Below are 21,109 nucleotides of genomic sequence, written 5' to 3'. Positions count from 1 at the left end.
GAATTTATGATTTGGGAAAGATGCCAGATAGCAGCCCTCAGTGTAGCCATGGCTCTGCCAGCTGCAGGACCCCCTGCCCCACACTGCAATGCTGCTTGGCTGGCCAGGGAGAGCCCAAGCCTTGGCACTACTCCACTGCTCTGCCTTGCCCGATGCCTCTGTTCATGGCCAACCTTTCTGGTGGAGCCAGCAGCTTCTCTGTAGTGGGCTGCAGGGGATCAGCTTCTGCTCGTGAGGTGCTGAAAATGGGCTGAGGAACAACCAGTCCAGATGTGTTTCCAAGGCCATATCTTTCCATGGGGGAGAAGCTCGGTGCTGACCTCAGCTCCATCTTGCCTCCCCCAGCCTCCCTTGTCAGAGCTGCATGGCCTGGGCAATGGCACCTGCCTACATCCTAAGGGTATGCAAATGGGTCTGACAGGTGCAGAAATGGGGCATCTTCCCTGCTTGCAGGATGGCAGCTTTGGCATCTGCAGATTCCAGGTTCAAAGGAGAAAAAAGTAATAAATAAAATATTACCTTAGCAGCTGGCATCTTTGAGCTATTCTGTGCACTATCCCCAGCAAGACAGCGCTGCCCTCCACAGGCTCCTACTGAAATTTCCGACTTGGCTGTGGATGTCTATCAAGCTGGGAGTGATGCTCTCCCCCCTGGCTCTCTTCTGGAACACTGCTGTCCAGGGCACCACTGATAGGGATTAAAAACAAAAAACAGAAACGACCTCCAAACTACTGTTTCTCTTGGCACATCTCGACCTGCCTGATGCTGCTGCCTGAATTAAAATAGCTGTAATTGTAATCTCGCTGCTAGCAGCCATTCCTGTGCTGCGTGCTGTGATCAGCAGCGTCCCAGCTTGCCATGCCACTAACTGTTTCTAATAGTAGAAACTTCACTCCCATCTTATGTAAGGAGTGGGGCAGAGCGGCTGCGGCATGTGACGTGCTCAGGCAGAAGCTTCCTGGGGCAGCATGTGCCCAAGGGCAGAGCTCCAGCCAGAACAGAAGCAGTGACCTTGATATGGGTAAAGGCTCAGTGGCACTGCCAGCTCCACACCGAGATGCTGTCGGTGTCATGAGCTGTCAATAGATGTCAGTTATGGGCTTGATATGTGACCATCTGACACGTGTTGTCAAACAGGTCGGATTCTGAGAGGGGGAAAAAAAAGCTTTGCAAGCTTTGGGAAAGACAAACAAAGATGTTAATGTACTGCTATTAAAAAAGGCTCCTAAGCACCAGCTCCTCTGCAGGCATATGGATTTGTGTAACAGTGGATTAAGGACTGTTTTTCTTCTCCTCAATTTACTTCTCAAATGACTTTTGTCTGACTGCTGCTGTCAATACAAAATTGATGGTGCTGTCAAGCTCTCAAGATTTCAGAATATCTGAAGGCACGAGTCAATGATTTTTCATATTTCTCAGTCGTTTGGCAGAGGTATCTTGCAGCTGCCTGTCTCTCCCTGCACAGTTACTGTAAGCAGTGAAGTGCTCTCCCTTGCTTGAAAGGGTACATATGAAAAAGACACCTTTTGATAAAGTTGACAAAGCTGTACAAAATCTTTGCAGTTTCTTTGCAGTAGAATCAAGAGCAGAAAGACTTCGTACTCCACAGTGGAAGATCTATTTTGGCACTTAATTTTTTTTTCCAGGGAAATCGTAGAACTCTCAAAGGATGCTCTCAGCTTTGTTGGTGTGGAGTAGAGCAATTTTTCTTCAGGTTTTAAATGGCTGATTTTTGATCAATTGATGCACCACAGGCCTGCCCTATGCCCAAAGCACAGTATTGATACCTCAGAGCCTCACAGCATCGGGCAGGACTTGAGCAAGGGCCATTGTGCAATAGAACTTTTGAGAAGGGCTTTTTCTACCTCTCACTCATCAGGCTTTATACTGTCGTTTTTGTGAAGCTTGCTGAGGTTTTGCATGGGCTGCAGGCTGATGCCCGAGCTGGTAGGGTGGGAGGGAGGCCAAGCTCCCAGCAAAGCACAGCTCCATGGATGCCCAGGGCTGAGCTAAGAGGCTTTGCTGGGGGCTGTGCCTGCTAGAGGCTGTTTGGAACAGACACATGGGAGATAGGCTGCACATTTCAGTCCATTTTCCCAAAGCAAACCTCTTGCTAACTGTGCCTCCAGCACAACCCTGGGAAGGCTCTCCTCTGCCTGAGAAACTCTCAATGAGCAGGAATATATTTGTGAGATTCTCAGGCACTGGGAGCCATCCATGCACCATAAATAGCATTACCATTCTTTCTCTGCAGTGCCTGGCATCCCAAGCAGTCATTTTTGCAGGTGCCTTTAGCAGCTTTTCTTATGTTCCCTTGGCAGGCTGGAATTTTGTGTATAGTTTTTCTTACTATCTCTAAATCATTTATTTCAAGGTGAAATATTGTTTTTGTTGTTGTTGTTGTTGTTGTTTTGGACTTCTTTTTCTAACTTTAATATTTATCATACATTACTGTCATATTTTTAATAAAACTATGTGGGAAGAGCTGTTGCAGAAGAGTGAGGATTGAGACTAAGCCATTCATAAAAAATCTCTGTGATTGCAGGAAAAGCAAAAAAACCAAAACAAAACAAAACAAAAAAACCAACAAAAAACTCCAAAACCTCAAAAAAGAACAAGAAAATTAATTTAAGTTCATACCCATTTTTAGCAACAACCTGAAAGTAATTGGTTTTAGAATTAAAAAAATCACGTAACATGTTTCAGCACGATATGTGATGTTTCCATTGGGAGACTAGAAATACGTAATTGTAGAAAGAAAATCTTTACATGCCTATCAGGAAAGGAAACAAAGGTATCTTGTGTCATGGAACTACAAAGCAGACATTTTGTTCTGGGATAGCCAACGGAGCACTGCTATTCTATCAGCTGGTAGAGCTGGAAGAGTTGGGCAGGCTTTCAGTACACAAGAAGGACCACATTTTTTCCCAATTATGCCGACTGCTCTGATTTGCATGCTGCCTTTACTGACAGCCCTTGCCTCAGAACAACTCGACAGTAGGGCGAGTACTGAAACAATGTAGTTTTTCCATTTTGCCAGAAGATGGCAGAAGAAAGCAACCTTGTGTGTTTTAAAAATAGTGCACTCATGGCTGGCTGTTAGAGAACTGATAGTGACGTAGAAGAAACTGCTGTGGCTGGATGGGAGAAAAATGTGAAGGGTACTCGATGAATGAAATTGCTATTGACTAGGACAGATTCATCAACTGATCTACACTGTATCCTTTTCTATGCAGATTTTCTGTATAAGAAAAGCCTGTAACTGTGCTCATTCTTCCTACGCACAATGCAATTCGGCCTGGATTTGCTCCAGTGCCAAAATTTTTTGTAACAAACCAGGCTCTGTTGGTGTCCAGCACATAATGCTATCAGCCCAGGTGAAAATCAGGCTGATTTGTTCTGTCTTTTATTCTCTCTTCTCAGACTAACTTATCTTTCCTTTCCCAGTTCCTCCACTCGTGGTAGGAGAAGACTCCAAGCAGTGCAAGCACCCTCACCTTGCTGCTGGAAGAGAGGCAGGCACTGGATGAACGACATGCCTGTGCACTGGCTGCAGCATAGACTGGCTGCAATATGGGCTGCTGGGCGTCACAGTGGACGAGAAAGAGCGGTCAGCTCAGACACCTCCTCTCTCTTCTCCAGGGGAAACTGACCCATTAGCCACATGGTTGACACAGAACTTTTAACTGATGTGATGATGAGGGAATACAACTGATAATACAGATGCCTGTTAGCTGGACAGCAACACCACTTTCTCATGAGATGATGCTCAGACAGACCCCAGTGCCTTCTACTCTTGGAATTCTGGTCCTGCTTGGCTTCTTAAGGTATTGTTCTTCATATTATTCTATTAGTCAAAAAGACTTTGGTCTCAGGTTGGTTCTGTGGTTAGCAGCAGAATAACCTTCATCTTGTGAGGAAAGCAAGTGATGGCAACTGGAACTGCTGGTGACACCGTAAGCACGCTGTCAGCTTACAGGGATTTCTATTGCCCGTCAGCTGCCCACCCAGAGGTACTGGGTACCCCCTGCTATTTGGAAGTGGATTAAGCCTTCCTGAAAATGAGTAAGTTTAATAGATTGTGAGACGCTTTTGAAGCTGCCTCATCCAGAACATCCTACATCCCAGGTCCTTTTGCTATACTTTCACCAACTGATCATTTTTGCCAAAGCATCTCAAGGAATGCTGAATCCTGTTCTGGAATTGAGGTGAGCAAGCACAAACCCTTTACATGTTGAAGTTTTAGTAGGCAAGTATGTATTTGGGGAAACAACATTCTATAGGTATCTCTGTGCTTGAAAAGAAAACCCTCTCTGACCTTTTAGTATTGAAGACTTTACATTAAATGCTAATTTGCATTTTTTGCTTTTGGGGTTCTTTTTTGTCTTTCCTTCCTTCCTTCCTTCCTTTCTTCTCTCCTTCCCTCCTTCCCTCCTTCCTTCCCTCTCTCTTTCTCTCTCTCTTTTTCTTCTTTTTGAGTGAAGATAATATTGAGAAACAATTCAGTACAGATAGTTCATTCCTAAAACAAAGGCAAATTCAGGGCTGTCAAGGAATTTGAAAGCCCTGGGTTAAAGAATTTTGCAAAGATTTCTGCTGAGTAAGGGCTATATACCTGAGAGGGAAAAAACACTCACACAAATGAGCTCAGAAGGTCAGAAGCTCTTGCAGACCCAAGACAGGAATGATTGTGGTGCTGGATTGCTGCTCGTCCCCTGTCCATTGCTTGATCATTGTCACAGGTAAGAATTGTGATGCCTGGAGTGCTACGTCATGCTTCACCCAAAAGGCCAAATCTGGCCTGAAATGCTCACCTGGGTCCTTTTCCCTTTTTGTGGCACCATCAGATTGAGGAAGGTTACTAGTGGCTTGCTGACTGTTAGAACTCAAAAATCTGCTGCAGAGATGACATGCCTTCTTGTTATAGCTTACTAAATGTCTGCCCCACTTTCTACATCCATAGTGACAGCAGACTGTATGAGGGTCTGCTATTCATGACTCCAGTTTGCTGTGTCAATGACTGTGATTACCACATAACTCCATCTCATCCCTTTGTTAGCTTAAGCATATCCAGTTGGTGAACAGAAAACTGGCTGATGACCAGTTAAATATTCCATCCGACTCTGCTAGCAGAGGTGCTGGCGCAATGGCACGGCTCTCTTTGCACACACCCAGGCTGCCGTCTGGCCGGTGACAGTTCCTCATCACAGGATACTGTGCCTTGACTTCACAACTCCTCTGCATGGCTACACACTTTCTCAGCATGCCCTAATAGCAGCAGCCTTCCCTGTCTGCACAGATCTGAAAGCATGCCATCTTTTGGCACAGAGATGCAGCCTGCCACCCCCAGAGGAAATACAGATAAAATCCTGGCTGAAAAGGAAATTCTGAGAAGAGTGCTAAGGTTATGGCTTTCTAAATATTTATTTTCAGTCTGTATTTGATGCGTGGCTAATGAAGTGACTGGGCTTTTACAGAAACCTACGAGAGGTTAAGCAACTTGGAGGAAAGCACTGGTCTTCCTGAGTTGCAAGACAGTGTGTTCACGGCCTTTGTGGCCAAGAATTTCATGTGATGTCTTCTGCAGAAACCTTCAAATCTGAGCTTTATGTATCGTCAATACAGTTGTGCTCCTTTCTTTTTCTAAAAAGAATGGATTTCCATCCTTATTCTTTGCATTTACTTTGTTTCACTCACCATTTTCCCGAGTTTAGCAAAGAAGCTGTCTGTGGAAACAATAGACAAACAAAAAATTATCAAGGACTTTTTTTATTGGGGGAAATATTTTTCGAAGGCAGAAATAGGGAATGTATCAGGCTATGCACCTAAGCACTATTTATGCCCTTGAAAATCTTTCCCTTAGAGTGCTTAATTGGTCTGTGAAAAGTCATTGCCAGAGGAGGTAATTGACCATTTTTTATAGAAGGATCAGTAACAAAAACATTCAGAGCTATTGTTCTAGAAATTGAAAATATAAAAATAAAGAATTATGCAAAAAATATGTTTTGGGGCATAAGCCAGCCTTTCCTGAAACTATGCAAATTCATTTGGTGAAAATAACAGCAGACACACTGGAATGAGCTGTATATGAAGAACTGAGATCTCAAATGTGATATTATGCAGAAGGTAAGAAGACTGTACTAGATAAGTAACAGTTCAATGTGTTATCAAGGGTGCACTTCGATTTTGATGAATGTTAAAAGAACCTTTAGCCTTGAAAATAAAGAGGATAATTTCTCTCTAGGCAATGGCTGCTCATGAAAGTCATAAAATAGGAGCATTGGAGCCCTAATTTTATAGTGCTTTTTAAATGATTTTCAAATAGTCCAGCTGCTTTGTGCTATAATATCACGAGGCAGAGATATTTACGCCAGCGATAACAAGCATGCATCAGCCTGCCCGAGCTGCTCTCCGCAGGCAGCCAGCATTAAGCGAAACATATATGGAAAACTGATACTTGCCAATGCGGATTGATCACAACGACACCGTGGCTGGAGTGATCCTGGAAAGCTGCTTTTTACACCAAACAATTCAACTGCTTTTCTTGTTTTCGTCTTGCCCGCGGAGCACAGGATGTATGCCGCCCGTGATTCTGCTTCTATTTTGACACTTGAGCACCTGCCAGTTATACACACCTCCTAGGCCATACTGTCCTCGGTAGACTTTTTGGAAATAAGAGGGCTAATTCAGCCTTGGGTTACACCACTGCTTTTCTTGTGGGAGTTTCTTCAAGGTTTGATTTGTCCCCACCACAGATGTTCCGAACTTGTTCGTTTGCGCAGAAATACACACATGCTGCAAATGAGCTCAGAACAAATGCTACATAGCTCATGCTGAGATGCTGGAGTTGCCACCTTGCCAATTTAGGTATTCATTTCAGAAATCTGATTAGCATTTTATCTTTGCAGTTCCTATTCCTTTGCAAAACATTGACAGTAGACAGATGCTCTGGGCAAGCAGAGTAGGGCTGAAAGAGTGGGTAGTTTATGAAATATCCCTGTAAAATTAAATAACTTTTTATGTGTTTACTAGCACTGAAGACACAGCACTATTTGTGTTAAGAGAATGTAGGTGGTAATGGGAGATTCTGAGCATGAAAAGAAAGCTTTATTTTATTTATGGCAATGTGTTGCTGTAAGTCTAAAGTCTATAAGGCTAAGATAGAGCTGGGTAGAGACATGGTGGAAAGAAGGCGCCTCTGGGAGGTCCCTGGGAGCTGAACATCAGTTGTCAGCAGGGTGGTAAACCTCTCTTCACCAGTCTGCGTGACTTCTTGTACATCTTGGAATTCCACATTTGTTTCTCTTTTTCTTTGCTGATCCCAATGTAACAAAGCACATTACCATCTTTTTAAGTTCAGTGCTATTTAAACATTGAGCAACTTTCTCCTGAAGTCAAGTTTTATGACTTTTCATGAATGGAGTGGCCAATGAAATGGGAACACATTTTCTCTTTCATTTAACCAAATTAGTAAGGAGCAACTGCAAAATCCCACTGTCCCCTAAAAGATGGGAAACAGATTTGATAGCAAAGCTTTATGTCACATTCCTTTGATCTTTATCTCATATTTAGATTGTCCAACATTACTTCCCATCACTTTGATCTTATATTTCATAAGAATTTACATAGGCGTATACTGTATCTCTGTTCAATATCTAAATCTTGCAGCTGTTTCAGGAACCCTCAGCTTGATGAATTGCTCAGTAATGGAAAACTCTTTGAATAGCATTGCCTTGAGGAAAATGACAGAAGATAAGTTAAGCCAGCCCAAGGGGAGCAGATCTGCTTTTTCCAAGAATACAAGGAACCAAGATTTTCCTGCAGAATAGAAATGAATGTATGTTGTGCTGCTCCTGGCTGCATTGTACAGTGCCAATTGCATTAGTTGGTACTTCTGCCTTACTTGCATCTCATCTCTCTAAGATCCAATTTATGGCAGCTGAGATAAAGTATCCTTCAGGATATTACATTAATCCCTTTCATAAATCAAGAACGACTCTTTGATATAAGAGATGTGAGTCCAGAAAAAGAGGGAAAACATATGGCACTAGGCTTTGTAAATGGCCAACTGGTATGTCTCTTATGGCTCTTTGCAGCTTTGGGCTACTTTTCAAACCAGAAAGTAACATTTTATATGCTGTGTATTCTTACATACCAATTAAAAAAACAAACAAACAAAAAACAACCTTTAGAAAAAAAATATTTTTTTTAAATCTGTGTTTTTCAACTGAAATCTCAGTGCCTTTCTTCCCATTCACTAAAATACAGCATCATTCCTATGTCATCATTATAGTTGCTTTTTTCTCTTGTTTCAGAAGACACCCTCTGGTGATTACAGTAGCCCATGTGTCATCTTTGCCACTGATTTGGGCATAGTTATAGTTACGTGCATTACTTCCTATCTTTCAGGACACTGCTGTGCTCTCTCCTGCCATGGAGGCAATATCTGTAAGTAGGTAGTTAGACTTATCCAAGTGGTTCAGTGAAGTTTAGTTAATGCTTCCGAAGTAATCTGTGATCGCTTAATGAAATTGCTGTGTTGGAGCAGTGGTTCATCAGGGGAGGAGCTAACCATTAGGCCTTGTGAATGTACTCTGAGGTTGTACAGAAATGCATACCAAGGTGAAAGTCCTCTGCAGGTATTCCATAACGATGACATTCGTAGCCACAGAACATTCAGTCCCCCTTTGTTTCCCCGTGCAATGTGTAGCAGTTGGTGACATCAAGCCTCCTCAGGCCTTCCTTGTTATGGACTACAAAGCTACAGAGAATCATATATGAAGGCTCATGAAAGAAAGCAATTCAATGTTTCTTATTACCTCGTAATGTTACTGTCTGCAGACCCTAGCATCTACAACATTTTGAAACTCGTGTAAGAAACAGTAAAGTAGTGAAAGAAAGGTAAAAGGTCGTGATTTCTGCAGAAAATGTACGGTTGTATTTCTTGTAAATTTACAGGTATCACAGGCTCCGTTTGACTACAGTCAGTGGCCCAAACACCTTGCAAAAATTCAGTCCACAAGGTAACTCAGGTCTTCCTACAGCTGGTCTTGAGGTGTGATTGCTGCTCATGTTTTAGCAACCGTTTTGCCTCAGGGTGCAACTGTGTGGCATTTCTTTGCTGGAGTAGTATTAGTCTTGCTAATCTGATTAAGCTCCAGTTGATAAAGCTGCCTGCTTAAAATTCAGTGTGAAGCTGAATTTCTGCTGGACGTTTTACATCTTGGGCCCAGAGTTTCTTATTGCATATCACTTAAAAATATTTCACCTTTCAACCTGAAGGGACTTTGTCCTGTGTGCCAGCAATGGCTAACAGACAGACACTATTTAATAATCAATTTATTAAACACTTCAAAGTCCTCCAGGATAAAAGACACCATGCAAAGTCAGCCATTCCTACTTTATTTATAGTGAAGAGTACCTAATGTGTTATAGTGCACAGTATACGATGAATTATATTTAACTCATTTAAAGAGGCTGACTATCATATCTCTGATAAAACCATCAGGAAAAGTATGTCTTAGAGAATACAGCTTTAATTCTAGATTGATATTTAGTCCAGCTCCTGAGAAACTGCACATAGCTGGTTCCGCAGAAACCAGCAGTGACAGCTTGTGGTACTGCTTTAGGTTATTTGGCACGAGCTGTGGCACAGTCATGGCAGTACAGAAACAATCCCTGCTTGTTGACTTTGCTTAGCACTGGGTTGTGCCCTAAATCCAAATCCTCTCTCTCTTTTCCACACTTCCAGAAGATGCCATGAAACCTAACTCTGAAATGTTGTTCATCTTAAATGTTGGCAGAATAAAGAAAGCCCATTGATAGTATGAACAAATTGCAGTTTTGCTGATTGTAGGCTTTGATTCTTTGTAACTTCCCTGTTGTAGATCAGCTATTGCATTAGCAAACCTCTACACTCCTGTTAGCTGAAAGTTCATCTCTTACTTACTACATGTACACACTGTTGTTATCTATGTATTTCTTCCCACCATTCATTAGTATTATTATTTTTTAATTTTTAGTTCTTGAGGTCTACATGTTATATATTGCAGCATTTAGGAAATCTTCTTTTAATCTATAATTTTTAATTTATGGGAATTATTAAAGAGAATTTTATTCTCTTTTTAATTCATTGTAATGTGTATTGTTTTTTTCTTTAATGAGCAGTCCCTTTGCTTTCTTCCATGCTAATCATAGGCTATTTTAAGGCAACTAAGCTTAACAACACTAACTAAATAGTTGGACAGCATGTGTTAATGAGAGCTGTATTCCCTAGCCCTTCAGCCTCAAATAGCACTTACATACGGCCTGTGTAGAGCTCAGGCTGCTCTTCATCCACGTGCTTTAATTCCACCTTGCAGTTTTTGGGCTGCAGGAATGCTGGACTCGCTGCATTCCTGGCTGGCTGTCTGACCATCCCCGGGCAGTGGCCCATCGGTAGCCACACACTGGAGCATGCTCTTTGCTTGATGGTCTCAAACAGGTGGCTGTCCCTAAAAGTGACATGCGCTTTGACAGGTCCCCCAGTGGGCTGAGTGCTGCCTCCCCTATGAACAGGAGCACCCACAGAAATAAAAGTTCTGCTTTAAGTCAAAGTTTTACCAAAAAATAACCACCCCTACAACTTCCCACAGAAGCAGTACTGCTGTGCTTGCCAGCACAGAGTTCTCCCCACAAAATAAATGCTGGTCAGTGCAGTGGAGACACAATCTCCAGTGTCTCATGTGACCCAGTTCTAATAATAAACTACTGGGAAATAGGACGGCTCTTGTTAGAGGCGAGTTCAAAATAAAGGCCATGAGAGCAGCAGCTGTTACGGCCTCTGCACAGCCCCATTGAATCCACTCTCCTTGTGTTTGCCTGTGGCTGTAAGCTGATGCAGACAGAAAATGAGACTGCACAAGTGTGAGATACACCACTTTCTAATGCTCTCCCAGCCTCCAGCTCATGAGTTTCCACGTCTGGTTGGAGTTTCTGTGTATTTGGTAACCCTGTGCAAATTTCTGCTCCACAATTTTTCCCATTAGTCCTCTAATGTTCGTAAAGTTCTACCTTCTGCAGCATCCTAGGTAACCTTGCTGTGGATTTTGTCAGGTGCATTCTTTAGAAAAATACTGAACGTATATATATATATGACCATATTGAGGAAAGGCCAGCCTGGGCAGGAAGGTCTATGTGCCTGTTTGTCTCAAGAGGATGAAACACTGACAGTAACCTGTGGGGTCTTGGGTAAGGAGATCCCTCTGGGTGAGCCTGCATGCTCAGGTCAGTTCAGCAGGCACTGATCTTGCATTCAGGAATCTAAACATCTTCCAGACTGGGACCCCCCCCCTCAATGAGGAGTTTCAGCACCTTCAGTTTCCCTCATCGTACATCCCCTGTTGACATGTGCATATTCCGAACAAAGTGTTGCTGGCAAGGCAGTATTTTTCATTTGTTTGGGATCCTCAGCATAACTCTCCAAACCAAAATTCAAAATGCATTTTTTTCTGCTGACAGTAGAAAAGGGGGAAGTATTAATGTCACGTCCCATCACAGCCTCAACTATGGACAGAGTAAGGGACCAGGGAGAAGGTCTCTTTTCTTCCTATCAAGCCACAGCAGATAGTGTTTTCTGTTTCAAGAGGTTACGGGACTAATTTTACTACTTTTGCATATGTTGATGGGAATCCTTTTCCCTGCGCAGAGCGGGAGCCAGTGGTGCACAGAATATAAAGGAGCAATGCAGGCAGGCAGGAAATATAGGCAACACTACCTTCACAGATTTAAAACACTTCTGTGACTTGCCAGCGCCCTTGAAAAAGAGTTCCTAAGCAATTTATTCCATCCACTGGGGTATGCCAGTCCTGCTGTACAAAATCACTGCCATATCATTAGTGGCATGGATGCCATACTGACTTGGCTCCACTCAACACTACTCTGCTCCTTGTGAAACAATGCCCTCATAGGATGAACAGCACGTAAGAGAGCAGGTACTAATCTGCAATGGGAACAGCTTTCACAGCTGTGGCTTTGTGGGACAGATGTTAAGGGGCACACAAAGCATTATCGTGATGGGAGGTTCCATCAATCTTTCTCGCACGTGTCTAATTTTGCCCAGCCTAAAGCCATTAAGATGCTTTATTTCACTCACATGAATTTCAGACTTTTCAGTGCCATGTCTTCAAAAGGCTTCCAGACTGAAATCTACTGTAATGTGAATGAAGTATAAATTATACTGAAATGTTAACTCATGTAAATCCTTATTAACTCTAATGGAGAACTTCAAAGCAAAATCAGCTCCTCCTCCACTGCTCTGCTGCTTTGTGAGGCATAAAGATTATGCTAGCACTGGTGGGGTTTAAATGCAATTTTCTATTTGATCATTTTTTATATTACAAAGTTTTCTCTTTCTCTTGCCAGTGGAGCTCTTTGGCAAGACTTAGGAAAATCTGAACAGACAGTTGAACAGACTTCTGAAAGGATCTTTATGCTTATTTTGCAAAGCATTGAAATAGAGAGGGATATCTGCATTCCCATAACCACTAGGCAGAATCAGCATCCATGTCTCAGCCTCTTCAAGAATTAAGGGTAATAGGGGTTTGGGAAGGAAGAATTATAAACCGCAAGTCACCATTACTTATGCCTTCTAATATTCTTTGCAAGCCTCTTCCAGCAGAAGGGAAATAATGAGACCTGATGCTTCAGATGCAAACAAGCATGCAGAAATGTATTTACTTGGTCTGGCAGAGAAAGTTCATAAGGGCAGCTAATCAATAAATCAAACTAGTAGCAAAGGGCAAAAACAGATTTGATTATTGCTTCACGGTTCACCACAAGGTAACAAGGTAATTTTCAGGTAGAATGGTAGCATGAATTGCAAATGCTGTTCCTGTATTAAAAATCAAGTTGCTTAAGTAACTGATTAACTGGCGATAGGAAAAGTGACAGCCTCAAAACAGCTTTAAACTAACTTGTATCAATTAAGCCTAGCTATTGACTTAAGCTAACTCCGTTCCCTGCTGAATTTAAAAAACAGTAATACAAGATGAACTTAAATCAAATAAAGCGTGTTTAGGCAGGAGGGGATCTGACTGTCTGGGTTTTAGGCTTATTTTTAATTGAACTTTTCAAATTTGGAGCATAGACAAGACACTGTAGTAAGGAGACAGCACCCTTATTCAGAGGTGGATGGAAAGTAACACTTGGACTTCCTGAATCTTTGATGCTTTTTTCCTTCCAGGCTCTGGACTAATCCTTCGAGAAGGAAGAGGTCAGATCAGCTTATGTTTCAGCTTAAATTTGGGAAGGAACTGAGTACAGGCAGGAGGACAGGCAATGGGGTGCGATGTCTTTGCTCAGGTTCAAGTTGCTGGGGCACGGGTGCAGTCACTGAGAGTGGGGCTCAGCAGCCTGCTTGCAGATTGAGGGGTAAGGAGCAGAGGGATGGTGCAAAGTAAGTGCTTTATTAGCTTAAAGCCAAAATTTCTCCTTAGCAGCTTCTTTCATGGATTTGACATCCAAAAGGCCCTTAGAGCAATCTACATTTACTGTGGGCAAGAACTTGCAAACACAGGAAAACATATGCCAGTAGCTCCCTGGTAATGATGAATGCCTAGGTTTCCTACCTGCTCAAAACAGAAATGATTCAAAGCCACTTACACAGAACTGATGAGTTTACACTTACAAAGTATCTTAAAAATCTGTCTTCTTTTTCAATATCCTCAATATACAACATCATATATAGTACCTTCCTGTCAGCATATTTACATAAGAAAAACTTGTGGGTTTGCTGACCCTGAGACCACATAGAGAGCTGCGCAGAGGAAGTTTATTCCACTGATATGTCACAGCTCTCTGTGGCAGCATAATATTTAAGAGACCCACAAAAGACAAAGGTGTCTGCAGCAGAGCACGAGGGCCTAAGAAATTGTCCTTATCACATCACCAATCGTGCAATGCAACAAGCTTTTCTTATGAAAACTGTAACCAAACTGAAGAAGATGGTGTTACACTCCTGAGAAAAGGGGACTCAAACACACAGTACTGCTAGATGCAATTATTGAACTTGCCTCTGGCATTAGCACAGAACAAGAACACCTTCACTCCACCTTCATAGCTCCAGTGGAGCCCTCTGGTATGATCACACTGTGCGCAACAGCTCTGTAGCAGGTAGTGCTTAGAGCCTCACTCTTGCAGTGCTCGTCTTGAAGGAAGTCAGCTGCCAGAATGCACCCACTGACAGTTCTGTTTGGTTTTGTTTGTTGTTTTACTTTGATGCATAGCGTTCTTCATTTTCTTTAATATGTACTGATCCTGGGAAGTAGTATATGCACAGTGGTTTTCAAATGAAATTCAGAAAAGCATATGTAAAGGTTTTGCCCTTTTAGCAGCCCTTCTTCTGCCGTAGCTGAACATCCAAATTTCGCAGGTGTTTCAGAAAGCCACGATTGGGTGAAATCCATCGATGCTCCTTCACTGTTTTGATGGCTTCAATCAATGGCAGGTGGTGATTTATCATGAGATATGCTAGAACTAGAGATGCTGACCTGCTTACTCCAACTGCGCAATGTACCAAAATTTTAGCTAAGTTAAAAAAAAAAAAAGAAGAAAGGCAAATTATAACCATAAAAGAGAAGCAGTATGGTGCATGAAGTTTTAAACTAGAAGATAAGGCAACTCCAGTTTGGTCATGATTACACAGCAAACAATTTACTTTTTACCGTTCCAATAGACATGAATCATAGAATAGAATCATAAAATCATAGAATCATTTAAGGTTGAGTAAGACCACTAAGATCACCTAGTCCAAGAAGAGATGAACTGCTAACTGTTAAGTCTAATTTGCAATTGTTCTATTCACTTGTATGAGCAGTGCTATGAGGTTACAATCTGATTTCAGAAACACTGGTAAGTTAAAAAAACAACAAAGCAATGATGTTGCTCTGTTGTGAGCAAGAGGAAAACCAGACCCAGTGCTTTTAGAAAGGCTTACTTAGGTGAAGAAGAATGCTGCAGCCTGGCCTGAAAGGATGGCACTAACACATCAGCCACCAAGAAAGATGACTGGCCTAGCATCATTAAGTAATAAGTCAATTTGTCGTGGCTGTATTTCTCTTTTGAAGGCAGAACATGTGAGAAAGAGCTCCATCAATGCCAGTTTACTCATGCTAAGGAGCGGTCTTTTATGTAATACATGCATAGTGTTTTATACATGCATAGTGTTTTATAGCACTAGTGCCAAGACGCTCAGTCTCCTGTGCAACACACTGTAAATTCCCCTGGGTAAAGGTGAATCTCCTCCCTGGGAACACAGCCCTGCGGGCCTTGTTCTCACAGATCATTCACAGTGTGTGGGCCTCTTCACATGGGTGGTGGCTGAAGAAATCAGAATTTTCATCTTCCTATTCATTTGTTATGACAAATACAGTTGCCACGAGAGGGTGTCAAAAGACTAGACCAGATAAGACTGCTTCCGTATCAGATATATGTTTTTTCTTCTCTTGAACAGGTCTTTCCCTCCTGATATTTCTCTCTTCTTTCTAACTCCTTTCCTCTCTACTCCTGCCTCTCTCAGCCACTGCTCATCCTTCTTTCACATCAACTTTTCACTGTCTTCCTTGCTATTTTGGAACCAAACTGTAGCTATCCACCTGCACAGCACAGCTTTACCTTTACCATGCAGGTACTGGCAGTAGGCTGCGTACTGACTTATCCACCACTGAGCTCATGGGCCTGACTGGTTATGAAAGACTGCCAACACACATACAAATGTGAACAATGATCATTCTATACCTCCTGGTGTATTCAGGGCTTTGTGGATAAATTCTGCCGCAGAGAAAAAGAACTGGCTTATGTCAAAGCTGGGGAGGTCATGTGCTGGCACACCATAATAATCAATGGTAGCTCCATAGAAGTCCTGGCCTCCGTGGCTGTATACTGTGCCGTGGGCAGCATTTAAAACGTGGGTAACACCCATCTTCCACAAAACAAATCTGTTGTGAGCTGTTACTCTAAGAAGAAGACCAACATAAACAAATTAAGATTGGTACAGAGATACTCACAGGGCAGGAACAGCACAGCGATTGCATCTCTTATGCCTTGTACTCAACATAAACCAGTGCACTGTGTTCAAGGAATAAACAAGACCAAGTATCAAATCAGCCATAAAATTATCTCAGAAACTGCAGTCTGCACTGCAAATGACATCAATCAGCCAAACTATGAGCTGCCTAATGCCACATCGATAAGGGACACTAATATGCTGGAGAAGCATAATGTAAAGCAATGGCATTAAAGTTCAATCATTCTGTGCAACTGTACTTACAGATCTCCCAAGAAGAGATTAGGCCACACTTCATCAACGTGGTTACAAGAAGGCCGCCCAGTGTTCAGGAGCTGCTCCAGCTCCTTAAGTGAGGGGACGTCCTCCATGCATGTCCCAGGCCCTGGGGAGCCCGAGGGACCCAATACTTCCTCCCCAGACATATGAGAGCTGGGGAAATGACCTGCTCCCAGCAGCTAGAGGCAGCGTCCTGGGCACTGGAGCACTGCCAGCAGCCACAGCAGTCACAAGGCAGTAGGGAGATGGGCTGGAGCAGGTGCTGACAGCAGTTCCTGCCACTGCCCCCATACTGTAACGTCCTCGAGCCCCCTCCCTAGGGCTGGCTGTCTTGCTGGACCTAATTGTGCCTTGCTGGTTTCAGTCTGCTTCCTGCAGTTCGTCTCCCTAGATCTTCAGCCCCCAACCCATAGGATGTCATGATGGCCCTTAGTGATGCCCCTAATGCAGTAGTGGCAGCCAGTGAGGCCTGACTGTTCATTATATAGCCATAAAAGTCCTGATAAAGGAAAAATGGGAACTTGTCTGATGCAAGATGCAGAGCAAGTATCTTACAGTAAGTCAGAGGTACTTAAAAGTATAGCTGCTAGAGGGTTAGAAATGCACTGGTAGGTTCTACCAATACAATCACTAGAAGACTAAACACCAAATAGATTTTGAGGTCTTGCCTATCATCAATAATCAAGAGAAGTTTATTTCATGAATCTACTGTTTGTTTCTTTCTTCCACCATGTAAAAGAACATGAGCCTAGCTGTATGTTACACGTCTATTCTTTTCTACTGCAGTTACTGCTTCCTCCAGTATATTACTACAGTACACTCGTTCTTTTCCACTGTTGAAGAAGTTTTGGTGGGATTTTCCTTCCAGGTGTAAACTTTTGCCTAGGTAGCTTTGGTTTTCCACAGCTTTACTTCCTTTGTGGCCCTTTTAAAGCAACTCAGGATGAATGTAAAAAGCAGCAAGCATGAAGACTCTCAATAAGGGAAAAGCTAGCTTTATCTGTAGCAGGGGCTTTCCAAGGTACCAAGAATTCAGACATCCTCCTGCCTGTTAGGATAGCGGACAACTCTAAGCTAAACATTTGGCAATTGTGATGTTAAAAATAGCTGCTGTTCTAGCTGAAGTTAATGCATGATTAACAGCACCTGACAGAAGGCATTCTTTTAATTGGTGGAGTATGCCTTTCTGATCACTTTGTAGGTAGTGCTTGGTGCAGTGATTGGGATCAAACATTCCCTGGCTAGTAACGTAAGAGGTGGGAACCATGAATCTTGGCAGCAGCCAAGGAGTGCTGTATGAGCACGCAGCATGGCATTGCCAGGAAGATGTGTGCTGGTCAAAACCAGGGTGCTCATGGATGCTTTTCTATTTAAAGTGTTGCTGTCAACCCAACTTAATTTCAACCCGTGACAACTTTGTCTCTCCCATGAAAACTAGAATCAGGATCTTTTCACCTACTCTGAAAGAAGAAAAAGATTTACAGTGAAAATGCACCAGCACAGAAGCTCGGCTAGCATAAACAAACCTGGCTGTATAGATACACCCACCTGCACTTTCAAAGGATCGGGTACTCTCCCTCCTCTGCCTGCTTTCATGATTTGTGTTTTGGGATGGTTAATTGTTGAAGAAGAATTCAACTAATTGAGTTCTGGTACATTTAGTTCAATTCTAAGTGAGACAGGATTTTCTGGTGTTCTACAACACAAATGTGCCTGTAATCCATGGCACAATTTTGTCTGCTTTAGCACATAGTGTTCACTTCCTTGGCTTTTGCTCTGAAAAGTTCATCTTCTGCCTTAAAAAATAAGTCGATTAGTACTTAGCAATTCAGTTTGTTTTTCTTCCATGGTGCGAATAAGAAAGTTAAAGAGAAAACAGATGCTTGAAAGTTCACACAACTGATTTGATGTGTTTCAACACACATACTGAGATCACAAACATGATATGGCAAGACTTGGTCTGTAGAGAGAAGAGTTCTCCAAAAAGAAAAAAAAAAGTGATGTAGATCAAGTAGCACTTCTACCTAAAGGTCCTTCCTTACCATGGTGTATTCTTTGCTAGAGGAGAATTTTCATAAGCAGTTCATTCTCTCTTCATTTGAGGCCTTCATTTCCTGCATATGGTCTTGACATTTATTGGAGATTGACTATTTCAAATTATATTGAATGTGAACGCTATTATTTAATGACAAAGACTGTTTCAAAAGAAAAAGAAAAACAGCATTACATTCATACATCTTTTTCCTTTCCTCATAATAAATTGCAATTGGAACTGGTTGGGAAATTTCAATAAAAATTTCCTTTCTTTTTGTGATTAAATATCATCCTGAATATTGGATCAATGTAACTGTGTAAATTGAATAAATAATTTTCAATCTGAAGATGAACCCAATGTAATTAAATATTCTAAAGATTTTTTATTGGCAATCTGCAGTAGTTCCAAAAATTTCAATAGCACATCATTTGTCACAAATTCTCAGACTGACATGTAGGCATTGGCACTGCCTGTCAAACTGAGATCAACATAGCATGGGGTGACATAATTCACCATGATAGAATGAGGTTTAGTGGAAATTTCTGCTAAATAAAGCACATATCTAGATAATTCACTCTTTAAAAAGCATCAAGTGCTAGCAAAGGAAAGTAGTTATCAGTTTTGAAGTACAGTGGCTCAATAGCTATTACGTATGCACTCTGAGTCCTAAATTGTGCTCTTATCACTTTTCTGTGTAAGCTAATTCGGTCATTTTGGAAATATCTGTTAGACAATGAAACTCAGTAGAAGAAAAATGGCACTGGCAGTGACTATTTCAGATAGATGCGGCAGGGCTCTCTCCTTTGCTGCGGATGCCACAGGGCTGATGCAGACCAGGCCATCAGCCAAGCACAGGGGTAATCCCTGCAAGGCAGGGCCAGCCTGCATACATCTCTCTCTTCAACTTTTATGGCTGACACAGCACTGTTGACCAGGGACTTACTGCATGAACATCTGTTGCTGATATAACATACCTTGAGTCCTGTGTACTTACTATATATGTACACACAGAGATCATTTTCCAACTTTAAAACCTGGAGTCTGAATTCAGGGAGTTGCATGACTGTTGGTTCATGCTGGTCTTGCAATCAACATTGTAGGGAACTGGGATAAGAAGCTTTTGGCTTCTAATTTTTCATTTCTTGTTGCAAACAAGCTGGGTATGGAGTAAGCAAAATTGCTTATTAACAGATTATCTTCAGGTCTGCTGCATTTTTGCTTATTTCTCAGATCATACCTTTATGCAGTACAGTTTGTCACTGGCATGTTTGGACTTGTCAGTTTTTCATCTGGTGCACGGGAAAAAAGGGGACCATTGTGAGGACTAATACAGCCCTTCATTCCTGTGCTGCCTGCAGAGGCAACCAGATCTTGGCAAAGAAAGTGGTAGGTCACCTCTAACTCCAGCACTTATTTGGGAAGCTATGCTTTGTATGATGTAAAATATAAAAGCTGGATGGAACAGACTGCTGAGATAAGAACCTTCAAACCAGCACTGGGGCACTGAATAATGAGCAGAGTGGTTTCCATTCTGCCTGTCCAGTGTTTCATCTATGTAGAACAGATACAACTGAGTGTACAGTCCTGTGCAGCTGCACCAGGCTGCCCATTGACTCATCAACTTGATGTAGCTGTGAAACATTTTGAAATGCAAAATTTCCTTTGTTTCACTGTAGTTGCACGTGCATCAGGATTGCGAAAGATCCCTTTTTCCTCTGAAGAAAGAGAGCAAGACTAAATTCTCTGAAAGGCTTAGCTCATTAACTTAATGGAGAAACACTGGCGCCGGTGTTTTTTATTTCAAAGGAAGCAACAATTCAGGAGACTTCTATGGGACCTCACTGTAATTACATCAATACAGAAATTTCTGAATGTTCTTCAGATTGCATGATGATGCTGCAAAAGGCTGAAAGCTAAATGTCAGCTGATAGACAAAATAAATTTCTGCAGTCATTTGGGTCTAATTTGTCTGCCCCCTACGATCCCCTCCGTTTGTATTATTTATAGGCTGTGGAGCACCGGAGTTGCCTGAAAGTTCCATCAGTCACTTGTCCTGCCCGCCTCTGTGCTCGGGATCACCTTGGACAGATGACTGAGTGCTATCAGCCTGCTGCTGGCATTCAGATTTGTTTTTTTTTTCTACAACCATCAAAAAGAATAACGGCGCAGCTGAAGAGAGGAATGTTTTGTAATGGTGTGATATGGAAACAGAGCTTTATAAGGGCCCTGCTGGTTTTTTTCTACATGTATGTCTTTGAATGAGGGACAGGGATATCGTCGTGGCAACACACGTTTTTGTTGTCGGTGGGTTTTGTTTTACTGCAGTTTTTTTTAAGTGATGTGTGGTTAACTCTGTGTCCATAAGTTTAATAATAAAATTAGAGATAATTCTGTTCAGCGTGGTGAGAAACTCCCAGCTTTCCCCCATCCAGGTCGTACCAAGGTATTCCAAATGATCTCCAGATAGCCAGTACTGGGAAAAACAAACGACGCTGTATTTCTACAGAGGATGCTGTACCCCCACCACAGTTCAGACAGGCTCTGCTGTCATCTCGATGAGCAACAAACCCTGCTTCTCTGCGGCTGTTCTCTGATGAGGCTGTGGGGCGTCCCCTGCGGCCCCTAGGAAACACACCACCAACCGTCCGCAGGGGCTGACCCCGCACCTCGCCGGGCTTAGGAACGGCCACACAGAACCCCGACTCGGTACAATCAGAACGGAGAACGCGGACGCACAGCCCGCCGCCTCCCGC

General features: G+C 42.5%; 2 protein-coding genes and 1 long non-coding RNA gene across 5 annotated transcripts in view; 1 reads left to right on the top strand and 2 right to left on the bottom strand.

Annotated features, from left to right (window-relative positions):
• Positions 1 to 4,639, top strand: part of LOC109368788 — a 20,494-nt gene extending 15,855 nt beyond the window's left edge. For both annotated transcript variants that reach the window (XR_004160494.1, XR_004160495.1), the window contains exon 5: positions 3,448 to 4,639. This is a non-coding gene — a long non-coding RNA (uncharacterized LOC109368788). The remainder of the gene's footprint in view (positions 1 to 3,447) is intronic.
• The window catches only part of LOC100540595 (dual specificity protein phosphatase 13-like), a 16,314-nt gene extending 8,615 nt beyond the window's left edge, over positions 1 to 7,699 (bottom strand). The window contains exon 1 of one of the 2 annotated variants that reach the window (XM_010714369.3): positions 6,462 to 7,699. The gene's annotated coding sequence lies outside the window, so the exon portion shown is untranslated. Of the gene's footprint in view, positions 1 to 519; positions 854 to 6,461 lie in introns of those variants that run through there. The other variant, XM_031554413.1, reaches the window with a different exon arrangement.
• Positions 7,700 to 9,681: 1,982 nt separating this feature from the next.
• On the bottom strand, positions 9,682 to 16,534 carry LOC100539048 (dual specificity protein phosphatase 13-like). Its single transcript, XM_003207950.4, has 3 exons — positions 16,307 to 16,534; positions 15,775 to 15,992; positions 9,682 to 14,565 (listed from the first exon to the last, which is right to left on the bottom strand). The coding sequence occupies exons 1-3, from the start codon at positions 16,465 to 16,467 to the stop codon at positions 14,366 to 14,368; spliced, it is 579 nt and encodes a 192-aa protein (XP_003207998.2). The 5' UTR covers positions 16,468 to 16,534; the 3' UTR covers positions 9,682 to 14,365.
• Positions 16,535 to 21,109: the final 4,575 nt, after the last annotated feature.

The sequence above is a fragment of the Meleagris gallopavo genome, chromosome 8 (genome assembly GCF_000146605.3).
Source record: "Meleagris gallopavo isolate NT-WF06-2002-E0010 breed Aviagen turkey brand Nicholas breeding stock chromosome 8, Turkey_5.1, whole genome shotgun sequence".
Lineage (NCBI taxonomy): Eukaryota > Metazoa > Chordata > Aves > Galliformes > Phasianidae > Meleagris > Meleagris gallopavo.
The sequence above is the reverse complement of the archived record's forward strand: the minus strand, read 5'-3'. Positions and strand labels throughout refer to the sequence as shown.